The 11,905-nt window shown below is 35.8% G+C and overlaps 2 protein-coding genes across 2 annotated transcripts in view; one reads left to right on the top strand and one right to left on the bottom strand.

Moving 5' to 3' along the window:
* Bma-deb-1 (Uncharacterized protein) overlaps window positions 1-5,314 on the top strand; it is a gene marked incomplete at both ends in the record, with an annotated part of 6,824 nt that extends 1,510 nt beyond the window's left edge. The window contains 9 exons of the mRNA XM_001899005.1: window positions 776-883; window positions 1,008-1,325; window positions 1,444-2,185; window positions 2,497-2,957; window positions 3,211-3,583; window positions 3,713-4,338; window positions 4,527-4,617; window positions 4,899-4,931; window positions 5,145-5,314. Of these exons, the coding sequence (XP_001899040.1) occupies window positions 776-883; window positions 1,008-1,325; window positions 1,444-2,185; window positions 2,497-2,957; window positions 3,211-3,583; window positions 3,713-4,338; window positions 4,527-4,617; window positions 4,899-4,931; window positions 5,145-5,314 (2,922 nt within the window). The remainder of the gene's footprint in view (window positions 1-775; window positions 884-1,007; window positions 1,326-1,443; window positions 2,186-2,496; window positions 2,958-3,210; window positions 3,584-3,712; window positions 4,339-4,526; window positions 4,618-4,898; window positions 4,932-5,144) is intronic.
* A 581-nt stretch (window positions 5,315-5,895) lies between these two features.
* Bma-taf-13 (Uncharacterized protein) lies at window positions 5,896-6,508 on the bottom strand (the record flags this gene model as incomplete). Its single annotated transcript, XM_001899006.2, has 2 exons — window positions 5,896-6,126; window positions 6,374-6,508. 2 exons carry the CDS (start codon window positions 6,506-6,508, stop codon window positions 5,896-5,898), a joined length of 366 nt encoding a protein of 121 aa, XP_001899041.1.
* Between the last annotated feature and the right edge of the window lie 5,397 nt (window positions 6,509-11,905).

Genomic DNA, 11,905 nt, shown 5'->3' with positions numbered 1-11,905 from the left:
TTACTTACATACGCACGGAAGTAAATAATAGATAGCTATGAGTTATCATTACTCAGAAATAATCATTCCCATAGGTGTGAATGAGGCCAAAATGGAACTAATCTTTGAATGGTTATATTTAAACGATATCATTACCTATGGATAGATAATTAGGGAGTGCCTCATGCCGTGTTTCCTGGGACATCTTAGGAATCAAAAATTGATGCTCTCTCTTTGTTTACCTGACGATATGTGGATGTTTTATTCAAGTTTCTTTTAAACGATTTCATAGAAGTCAAACTTAATTCAGCAGGTCGTTATATTTTGCATACACGAGCTGTATATTTCGGCGTCATACGTGTTATTTGTAATGTGAGCAAAAGACATGCTTGCTTTTGCTATTAAGAAGTTAGAGTGGAATTTTAAAGATGATTTTGGCCATTGTACTTGTCTTATGATTTCTATATTTTTCGAGTGAGAGCTGAGAGAGGCTCACCCTTTAGATATACTTTAGGTTTAATAATAATGTTTTAAATCACTGCTTTATGTAGAAAGATAAATATAGAACGATTCCTTTTCTTTTTAGCTTGACTTTGTACATTGAACTTTTTTTCATTAACTAAGTATTCAGAAAGATTTTTAGAACCGACAGCATTATATCTTTAGAGCCGAGAATAATATAATAACTTATTTATAGCCAGACTTTTCAGGAATGGAAATTAAAATAAGGCGAAGAATTTGTCATAAAAATTATTTAATGAAATCTATTAACTTTTAGTTTTTGAATTCATTATAGGTATCACGTTTGGTAATTCTTCATGAAGAAGCCGAAGATGGAAACGCAGTGCCAGATCTTACTCGACCCGTTGGTGCAGTATCTCGAGCGGTTGACAATCTCATCAAGGTATCCTTCACTTCATGGCTTCGCAAGAATATTTTATCTATATTTCATTAAATAATAAGCATGGTTTTGAAATGTTCTATTAAGATAATTTTCTGTTCCAGTTCTCTGTTAAAATGTCATTTAGGTTGGCTATGATACATGTCATTCGTCGGATGATAGAATTTTGCAAGCAGATATGCCACCAGCTTTGCAAAGAGTAGAAGCTAGCTCTCGTTTGCTGGAGGATGCCTGTCATATGCTCAGAGCGGATCCATATTCTAGCATTGCAAGAAAAAAGTTGATCGAAGGAGCTAGAGGCATTCTTCAAGGCACATCTGCTTTACTGCTGTGCTTTGATGAGTCCGAAGTACGAAAGATTATTCGTGGTTGTCGTAAAGTTCTTGACTATTTGGCTGTCGCCGAAGTAATTGAGAGCATGGATGATCTGGCACAATTCGTTAAAGTAAATTACTTTATTACCATTTTTAATCTTACTTTTATTGCATTCCTGTATTGGATGGGGTATTCCAAATTGTTTACGTGCTATTTTAATATTATTTATTTTTCTATACGAATTTCAGGATATCAGTCCTTGGTTGACTCGAGTTTCACGAAACATTGATGCAAGAGAGAAAGAGCTGACGCATCAAGTACATCGCGAAATATTGCTAAGATGTATGGATACTGTGAAAACCCTCTCACCAATCATGATTTGTGCAATGAAGATATTCATTCAAATCACCGAAGAGTCGCAAAGGGGGCAGCAGGAAGCAGCAGAAAACCGGAATTATTTGGCGCAAAGAATGACAGACGAGATGAATGAAATAATCCGCGTATTGCAGTTAACGACATACGATGAAGATGAATGGGACAGCGATAATGTTACTGTTATGAGAAAGGCTCTTAGTGCCGCACAAAGCCTGCTTACCTCAGCTTTGGATTGGCTTGCTGATTCACGTGGTCGCGCTGGTGCTACTGGCGAAAAAGCAATACGACGTATTGTAGATTATTCTGAGAGAATTGCTGCACGAGCACTACCAGAAGATGCTCGCCTCATTAGGCGTACAGTGAGTGACATCACTTCGATGACTGATTCACTTTGTGAATTGCGTAACCAAGGTGGTGACAGCCAAGGTTTAGCCAGTGGATGTGCAAACAGACTGAAGGAACTTGTTGGTACGAAAGAAATCAGTGGTATTTTACCTAGCGCACTTACGAACACGCAACGCACTGGTGGTACGCATCCTGCACACACTGTTACAGGACGCCTTGAGCAGGCACTCAGATGGATGGATAATCCGGGAGTTGACGATAATGGCTTAGGTCATCATTAGTATATGCTAAATTCTATTGTAGATAAACTAAATGGAGTAACCATTGATCCGCAAGCTTAACTGCTAAATTTCTTTTAGTTCCAATCACTTTGATAAAAAAGTTTTATATTTTGAATAGGCTCGTTTAACGTTTCAAAATGTGGTTTTGGTTTTCCAGAGTATTTGGCCAAGTAGTCCTAGCCAAAAACGAATAGAATCTCGTCCAAAAACCAATAAAAATCTTTGAATTTGAATTATTAAGGACCTATTTTATGACATGAATTTCTTATTCTTTAATTCCACAAAAATTGGTCTTTTCAGGTTTGCAAGCAGTAAAAGCAATGACAAGTGAAGCGCGTAATCTCAGCGATTTACTGCCACCTGCAGAACGTGCTAAGTTGCTTGATCTCTGTGTAGAGATCGATCGGCTTGCGGATCAGTTGGCTGATTTGGAACATCGCGGTCTTGGAAATTCTCCAGCAGCGCATGCTATACGCAATCAGTTACGTAATAAATTGCGCGAATTAGTAGACATCATGAAGAAAGTAATCACTGATCGAGTCGTTGAAGACTTTGCTGATATTAGTACACCTCTGAAGCAGTTTGTTGATGCTGTCTATGCATCACCAACGATAGTTAATCGTGAATTGAGCTTTGAAGAAAAAGCGCATAACCTGGATGATCATAGCTCCAGATGTGCAAATACAGCACTTCTTGTTGCGAAATGTGGTCCATGCAAGAATAAAAAGACTGTTGAAGCTATTATTGAGGCAGCAAATCAGGTTTGGTATTTCCAAATTCATTGTTTGCATTTATTCAGAAAGGACTTGGCTCCTTCATAAACTTACTTCGTGGAATATCACAAAACCAGATATACTCCTGATGCAGCCATATTTTGTCCTTTTTTGGAAAGGAAGAGGAAAAGAATTTACTATCTACTTATACAGCTAGGATTCACTTCGTTTTCTTTGCATTAAATTTATTGTCTTGCTTTATGATTTCTAAAACAGACTTTTTTCCTCTCACTAGTTGTAGGTTAATGCAATGACACCACAAGTGATCAAAGCAGGAAAAATACGCTTGCACAACGACAGCGATTCGGCCAATCAGCATTTCGATAATTTACGACGTGAATATACGGACGTTCTGAATAGACTTCGTTCTCATGTTGATGATGCTATCGACACTAGTGATTTCATTCGTGCTAGTGAACAGGCAATGCGACAGTATACAGTGTATTGTGAGAATGCAATTCGAAATAATGAACCGCAACAAATGGTAGACAATACATCGCAAATAGCACGGTTTGGGAATCGTGTCCTCATGACAGCCAAAAATGAAGCCGATAATTCAGAAGAACCAAGTTTCGTACACAGAGTGAACAATGCAGCTCAACAACTCCATTCTGGTTTGTCTGTTGCTTTTCGTAGAAAATTGTTCTGAGTTTTTCTGTAAACCTTTTCTAATATGATTTTAGAATTTAATCAAAAAAAGAATGTTGTCAAGCCATCATTCATGTTTTTATAATGCATTTCAGCGATTCCTCCAATGGTGAATCAGGCAAAACAGGTAGCGTTGAATCCTCGTCATGGTGGTAATGCACAGAGTTGGCGTGATGCAAATGAGCACTTATTATCGGCTGTAAGACAAGTGGGTGATGCAATAACAGGTGCGGGGGGTTCACGACCACCCAGTCAAAACCTGCTGGTTGAGTCGGTACCACCGAAAGCACCTACCAGCCCAATAGTTCACGATCGAGTATACATAAGAGAAGATATACCGACACCACCAAGACCGCCACCACCAGTGGAAATCAGTCCACCACCCCGTCCACCACCTCCACCAGAGACAGATGATGAAGAAGAAACACGTGCTTTCTGGGAAAGATATCCACTACCCGGAGCATCTAGCCAACCAATTTTGAATGCCGCTCATAATTTGCATCAAGAATTGCGTCAGTGGTCAAGCCAAGAAAATGAAATTGTTGCGGCGGCAAAACGTATGGCTATTTTAATGGCAAGGTTGAGCCAGCTTGTGCGCGGTGAAGGAGGAACCAAAAAAGACCTCATTGACTGCGCTAAAGCTATTGCGGATTCCAGCGAAGAAGTTACGAGACTTGCCGTCCAACTTGCTCGCCAATGCACTGATATTAAGATGAGAATGGTATTTTTTTTTCTGTTTAGTATTTGACATTTTTATTTTTTGTCGCAATTGTTTTCCATTTTAAGTCGCTTTTTGTTTTATATATATATTTGTTCAGCAGAAATCGCCGAAAATATTATAAGCCGGACTCACTGCGTTTTAATATTCAAGTGTTTTCATTACTTCTCTTTTTAAAAACTCTATTCTAGACATTGTTGCAAGTGTGTGAACGGATTCCAACAATAGCAACACAGCTAAAAATCCTTTCAACTGTTAAAGCAACAATGCTTGGATCCCAAGGTGGGCTGTTTTCTTCAAGTCTTTGGAGAGTTCACTAGTGCGAGTTTACTGAGCTGAGATGTCAGCGAGGGTTCTGGGATTTTTTTTTTCGAGCTTACAACATAATAGTCAAAACTTTCTAATAAGGTTTTGACTTTTTTCTTTTTGCTGCACTGAACAAATTGTGGAAAGAAGTAATTTAAAAATGGAATGCAATATAATGTAGTTAGGATGACTTAGAACTTATTGGATCTGTCGAAATTCTGGACTTTGAATTTGTTCATTATCAGAAGTCTTTTCAGCGACAATCGGGCCCTATGGACAACCTATTGATGGTAAACTTGAGTGGCATGCTTTTTCATCACTAACAGTTCCGAGAGTGCCTTAACAAATTTTAAAAAGACAGACTATAACATCCCGAGTTCACTGATTTTATCAAAGCATGCTAAAAATGTAGCATCCGCTTTGATTTGCTTAGATTTTAGCATTTTCATAAGTAACTGTACTTACATAAACATTGATGCACAGTTCAAACCTATCGATTACAGGAAGTGAAGAGGATGAAGAAGCAATGCAACAACTCGTGTTGAATGCACAGAATTTGATGCAGTCGGTGAAAGATACAGTGCGTGCAGCTGAAGCAGCTTCAATTAAAATCCGAACAAACAGCGGTTTGCGGTTGAGATGGATTCGTAAGCCAATGTGGTCAAATTTTTAAGTGGACCATATGTCTTTACTAATTTGGAATTGATAATATTTAAAGAGCGCTTCTATTATTTTTTATTCGCTATGGAATTCTTTCAATTACATGAATACAGTGGAGTTGCCGCACTCATTAAAATTTTTCGCATTTTGATGTTTCCAGTGATGAACGATAGAAAATATACCTCTTGTTTAACAGCCCCAGGTCTAAACGGATGCGGTATTATAAGTAATATACGATGCTTATTCTGATCAGACTATCGTTTATTGCAATATTTAAACCATTAATGATTTGTACTCAGAATAGCAAGTATGTAAGGCTTAAAGTAAAAAATCCATTTTTCTTACAGTTTATAATAATGATACTTATTTTCACCCATGATATCTGGTGCCACCACGAGTGTACTCCCTATTACAATATTTGCTTTCTATAAAAAATATGTTATAGATTTATTCTAGCCGCAGATCGGGAAACCAGTATCTCCTCACTTCTTATTCCAGCACTATGCCTCATAATTTTTAGGTTTGTATTTCTTTAAATTGTTTACCTGCCTTTGATTCAACTAGCTTTCAACAATGTTCCCACAATAAAAAAATTTATATTGCCTTTGCTTCATCAAACTGCTTCCTAGCTTTTTTCAGTTCCTCACTCATTGACAGTAAATCTTTGACACGGCCAAATTTTTTAACATCACGTCGGATCAAATAGTGTATATCTTCAAGAGCTAATTTACCCGGTTTACCCATTTGTAAAGCGCGTTGGCACATATGCTGTATGTAGTTCGTTACAATCGTTTCCAGAAGTTCAAGGGTTTTGTCGTAGGGTACCTAGAACGCAGCCACTGAAAGATCTGGCATTCAATCAATGTAACCATAATAACATAGTCGAAACTCTTCACAACATGTTCTTTGTATTTCGATCACTGCTCAATTTGCTATGATCTAAGTGCTGTCAATCATGATCATTTTCTAAAAAGTTTGTTTCGCTCGAGCGTGAGACGCCATCACACGCTGGGTATTCTTATACATGATATATACCCATTGCCCGCATGTGCAATCAGCTCAAAAGACATACCTTGTCATCGCCAAAACCATAAATCATAGTGCGGAACTCCTTTCGGAAAAAGTACTTTTTGTCTTCCGGATTGTCTCTTCGTCTTTCATCGTCGTCCTCATCAGATCCAAACAAACTGCTTTCTTCATCAAGCATCTGAGGTCAGAAGTTTATTCAATCATGATGTGTATAGATATACCGGAAAAAAAAAAGCGTAAGTAGCAAAATATTTCAAGCAATTCGTAATGTATATACTACATTAAAGCTTCTTAGTTATTGGGAGTAAGTCCTTGATAACGCTAAATTTGTTAGCATCTCGCCGAATAATGTATATCCTCAAGAACTAATTTACCCATTTTACATATTTGTAAAGCACATATCTCTGTGTAGTTCATTACAATCGTTTCTAAAAGTTTAAGATTTAAAACACAGTCACTGGAAAGTCTGCCATTCAATCAATGTAACCATCGATAACATAATATCTTCCACAACACGAATAACAACAGTCGCAAACCTCACAACACTTACAGTCTTACAAGCCTTTCAAACACAAATGGACAATTCCTGAAATACGACTGAAAGCATTTGTACTCTTCCAGTCATAGTGGAACTGTCTCACATCTGAAAAATATGTGTGAAAATTCGATTAGAGATATTGAAGGCCCGAAGCCTCAGTGGAAAAGGTGCACGCACTTTTTTTTAAATGACAATTTAATAATTCGTTATCAACACCAACACTTGCAAATTCACTGTTTTACAGTCTCATAAAGTCCCGCTTCACCCGAAAAGTTTTAAAAAATACTGTTACATATATACAAGAGCTATGAACTTGCAAAAAAAAAAAAAAAAAAAAACACATTCGTCAACTGTTTGATCCATATAAATGAGCCAACTTTGTATTGTATGAATATTTAAATCCTTGTCGAAGCCAAGCACGTAAATTTTGCCAAAATACGCGATTCCAACGTCCCTAGAAGCAATAAAACTATAGGAGACGATATATGTAAAGTCTGGATGACAAATGGATTGATCAGTGATTAATATCTTTATTTAGACCTTGTTTTCCTGACCTTCATGGAAAGTCGGACTTTTCTGGCATATGGACGTGCATAAAATTTTGTACCAATGATGGCAAACTTCTTCAAAACATTGACCTTCCACTTATCAAAAGGTAAACGATGAACCATTCTGTACCTGGAAAACACAAGATTTTCTTGTAAATGTTTTTCTTAAAACATAACCTATACTTAAAAGGACGGACAAACTTTTCAAGAAGCGATGCTTTTAAAAATTTCAAAACAGCAATCCTTTTCTCGTGTGATCCTATCTTGTGTATAATTCGACAAGAAACTGCTTTTTCTGAATGTATTTTCGCCCAATCGATGCAGTACTGCAAATACACCATGTAAGTTATAGTAAATAACGTTAAATAGCATGTGTAAGCACTATTTTTACAGTTTTCCGAAATATAGGTCAAAATAAGATATAACATTTAAAAAAATGTAAAAAATCATGCAAAATATGATTTACTAACTCTTCTCAAACCTGGATAAATTATATAGCCACACCATGGTACAGCGCTACATGAACCAACCATTTTGCCAGAAATAAGCAACTTACTGCGTTCGCAATAAAAATTAATTACTGTTTTTGTAGAGTCAGCGATAATGTTGTAACTGTCGTCTGCTCCGAGATGCATTACTTCCAGAAACTAAACAAAAATAAGGTGATTAAAAATGCTTCTTTTAAAAATATTAATGCACCAAAAGGCAAACTATAAAATGACGAATGGGGTTCTTTTAGAACCATATCTTCTTTCCTCATTCCTTACAACTTACTTTTTCTGGTAAATTCTCAACTACTTATAAAATAGTAAAGTGAAAGTCATTAAATACCTTCCGCGCAAAATTCATATCGGTTGTAAGTAACAAATAATCATCTACATAGCGGATGAGTAAAGTATCACGTCGTTTCATCAGTTCCAAATATCTTTCGCAATCTGCTGCACCCAAGTAAAGATCACACAGACGTGTTGAAGCATGGTTACCTTGTGGTATGCCACGAAAAGCACGATAGATACCGCTACGATATTCAAACTGAAAAACCAAATATACACAGTCCCGTGTACTAACATTTCACTTCTCCAGAAAGCAATTTTTTCATGGGCAGCCATATGTAGCCCTAATGCATTTGCTTATTAAAAAAAATTTACTTCTTTATTGATGACATAAGTTTCAAGAAACCATATAACCATTTCACCCGTTATGCAGAGCTGCAATGAATAATATGAATGCAGTCATAAAATGTTGATGTAAGTTGAAAAACCGTTGGGAAAGATGAGACGATTTACTTCCAAAAGATTGCAATTATGGTTATCAATTCCACATCCGAAACCAAACCGTCGAGCAAACACCAAAGAACTCGTCCCAATCACACTTGCATTCAATCGAAAATGTCTAAAATCTAATCCTTTCATTCTTACACGGATTAAGGAAAAGCATTTGATAAGCAAACAAGATTTGGAATAAGAACAAATCACGAAATTATGAAACAGTTAAATTAAACAGAAAACAGTTAAAATATGAAAGTTATTAAGTAGAGATAGAAGGAACTCTACAGAACTACAAGTCGAAGTATACTACAGTAATGACATCAACATCATGAACAATTACAATTACAGTTTTTGCAAAAACATTAAACTGCATAAAATTTAAACGCGCACTTCGTTAACAAGATATGTTTTCTCAGTATAGAACGTAAGAGATTTTGATTAATGCAGTGGAAACAGTCTCGAACATCTGTTTTAACAGCATAAATTCTTGTCGATCTATTCATTTGCATGAACCGTCGAAAACGTCTGGGAAATGCACCAATGCCTGGAATGATAAAACAAGAGAAAATACACCAAGCTTCAAATGAGGAATAAAACAAGCTATGCTAAAATGATAAGAACGTTTTTCTCGAAACCAAATAAAGAAGTACCCATTCATTACAAGAATTACACAAGACTGAACAGATACAAAATTTAGACAATAGCATCATAATTTTCTGTTATGACGAATTATTACAACAATGAAGACGTATCAGTAGGCTAGTATAGTATAATAAAGTATATCTGAGCTAGTCTTGCATATACTTTGCATGGAAATGGAAATCTATGCACCTACCATTCCAAATAGCAGCTCCAGTAAGAGGAAGTTCCTTGGAATATTTGCGTTGCTTTGAACATATTAGATCAATAACTACTGAAGCTATTTTCAACGCAGTTGCCGAATATTGTCTTTGAAAGCTTTTTCCTGTTGGCACAATTAATGATCGTGTGCCTGAATTTTTTGGTAAAAACCGAATCTGTGCTCCAACTGTACTTTTCTCCACTTCTTAAAATATAAGAAGCTACTATATGCAACTTTAAGATTGCTAAAGTAGAAAGTTCACATGTTCCGCAGCACAGATTATCGAAACATCGTATACGATAAAGTCACATTAAAACAACCTTTCACTTTCTTTAGGTCCCTTTTCTCAGATAACAACTGAAAGCTATGACTTTCGATGCGTTTCCATATATCTTTTCGATAAAAACGTAATAGTCTTGTTGTGTTTTCCGGTGTTACATAAAACGCAGCCCTAAGCAAAGATAACATAACTAAATGCTAACATTAAATCGTATTAAATTACACATTAAGAGGAAGTGATCATAAGATCGATTTTGAGTCGAAAGTATACATACCAATACAAATAATACTATTAACGTTGTCCCACTAACGTTTTCTTTGTCCTCGAACTTATTCCTATCATATTATTCTCAAATATGTACTAAGGATTTTCTCTTTGCTGATATTCCCTACCAAATTTTTGACGAAAAACTTTCAAAAGCTCACTTAGTGATATGAAAAGAGGTTCTTAGAAACCAAAGCAAAAATTTTCGATGTATAGAGCATAATTCGTAAGATGGCAAATTTCTTAACCATTTTATTGTTGAAGTTTTGAACGGGATGGAGAAAAGATCACTCAACCTTACAATTTCATCGTACCTAAAAAGTAAAAGCTGATTATTAATCTCAACAACAAATCAACAACAAAACAACTGTTTCCCACTTCAAAAAAAATGTTAGACGAAATCTGTAAAGTCATATGAAGGGAAAAGTTCCATTCAAACAAAAAAACCGAGCTACTTCTTCAGCGAAGAGAAAAAATACACCCAAGGTTAAAGAGAATAGATGAAATACGATCGATAACAAGTTTCGTATTATATTTTCCGATTAAATCAAGTGGTAGCAGATAACCAAAAATTGCACGCATAAATCCGCGATACTGAACGTAAGTTACTGATTTTCTGAAATTATTATTGAAGTATACCGCACAAAAACAAGAGCTTCGTAGCGCTATCATTCTGAACACTAAACTACATTTGATCAAATAGTTTACAAACAGAATAAATGTGCATTTGGAAGACGCTCTTTTTTATCGACTAATCAATGGAATCTATAGGACACAGTGTAACGCGTTATCACTGAAACATTAAACATCAGGGAGGCCTGAAAGATTTTGAAAATCTTGAAAGGAAATCCAAAATTGACGAAATTCGTAATTGGTGTATGCTCAATGTAGCACCTTCCTTCTCTGAGAAGGAAAGGCTATATTAAGGAAGAATATGTTAATTTCTAGATATTAAAGAAGAAGAAATGTAGAAAAATTATAAAGTAACGATTCACAAAGAAACAAAAAAAAAAAGGTACCTTAATAAAGATTCAACATCGGAATCATCCAAATGTGGCACTGTGTGTTTAAGAGAATACTTTATGGAGAGATCTGCAAGTCTTTAACAGATTTTAGTGCACTGAATTTTAGCAACCTAGTGGTTAATTCTTTGGTTCCACCAGAAATTCCTCAAGCAACATAAACTTCTAACAAAAGAATGAAAGGAAACGAAAAAAGTAAAAATTTGAAATACCTTCTACGAATGTAACTACATATTTCTTCCAGAAGCAGTTGCTGCAGATGATCAAGTTTGTTAAAATTCTCCGCACCTATCATTTCATTGCAGAGCGAGACGCTATCAGTATAAGAATTCCGAAAACTTTAAGTTTTTTAAGAAAACCAAGAATTTGATACATAAATAATTTAACTGTAGCAGGAAGAATGGATTTAAGTCCAGTAATTACTAACCTTTATAAGCTCCAATTTCTAACAGCAGCTTTTTTAACAGTGATAGATGTCTTCTGCTGTGAGTACAAAATACATTTACAATCACTGTCGTATGTATTATGCTTTACAATCACTGTGGCATTATTATGCACAACAGTGCAGACATATAAAACTAAAGGTAAAGTTTCAAGTCAAGTTGTCTCATTAAAAGGAACATAAATCCAATTCCATATTCTTTTTCATTTTCAAACTACGAAGAAAAATTATCCTTATAAATTGTTTGCAGAAAAAAAAAAGACACGGAATCATGCTGAGCACGATGGGCAAATGACAGCTAACCATTCGACCCTGACGATGATTTAACCAGCTGTGATCAGTGGAATGGAAACACATGCGAGATCCAATCAG

Source organism: Brugia malayi (genome assembly GCF_000002995.4).
Source record: "Brugia malayi strain FR3 genome assembly, contig: Bm_v4_ChrX_scaffold_001, whole genome shotgun sequence".
Classification (NCBI taxonomy): domain Eukaryota; kingdom Metazoa; phylum Nematoda; class Chromadorea; order Rhabditida; family Onchocercidae; genus Brugia; species Brugia malayi.
Note: the sequence above shows the minus strand (reverse complement) of the source record. Positions and strands in the feature narration are given on the sequence as shown.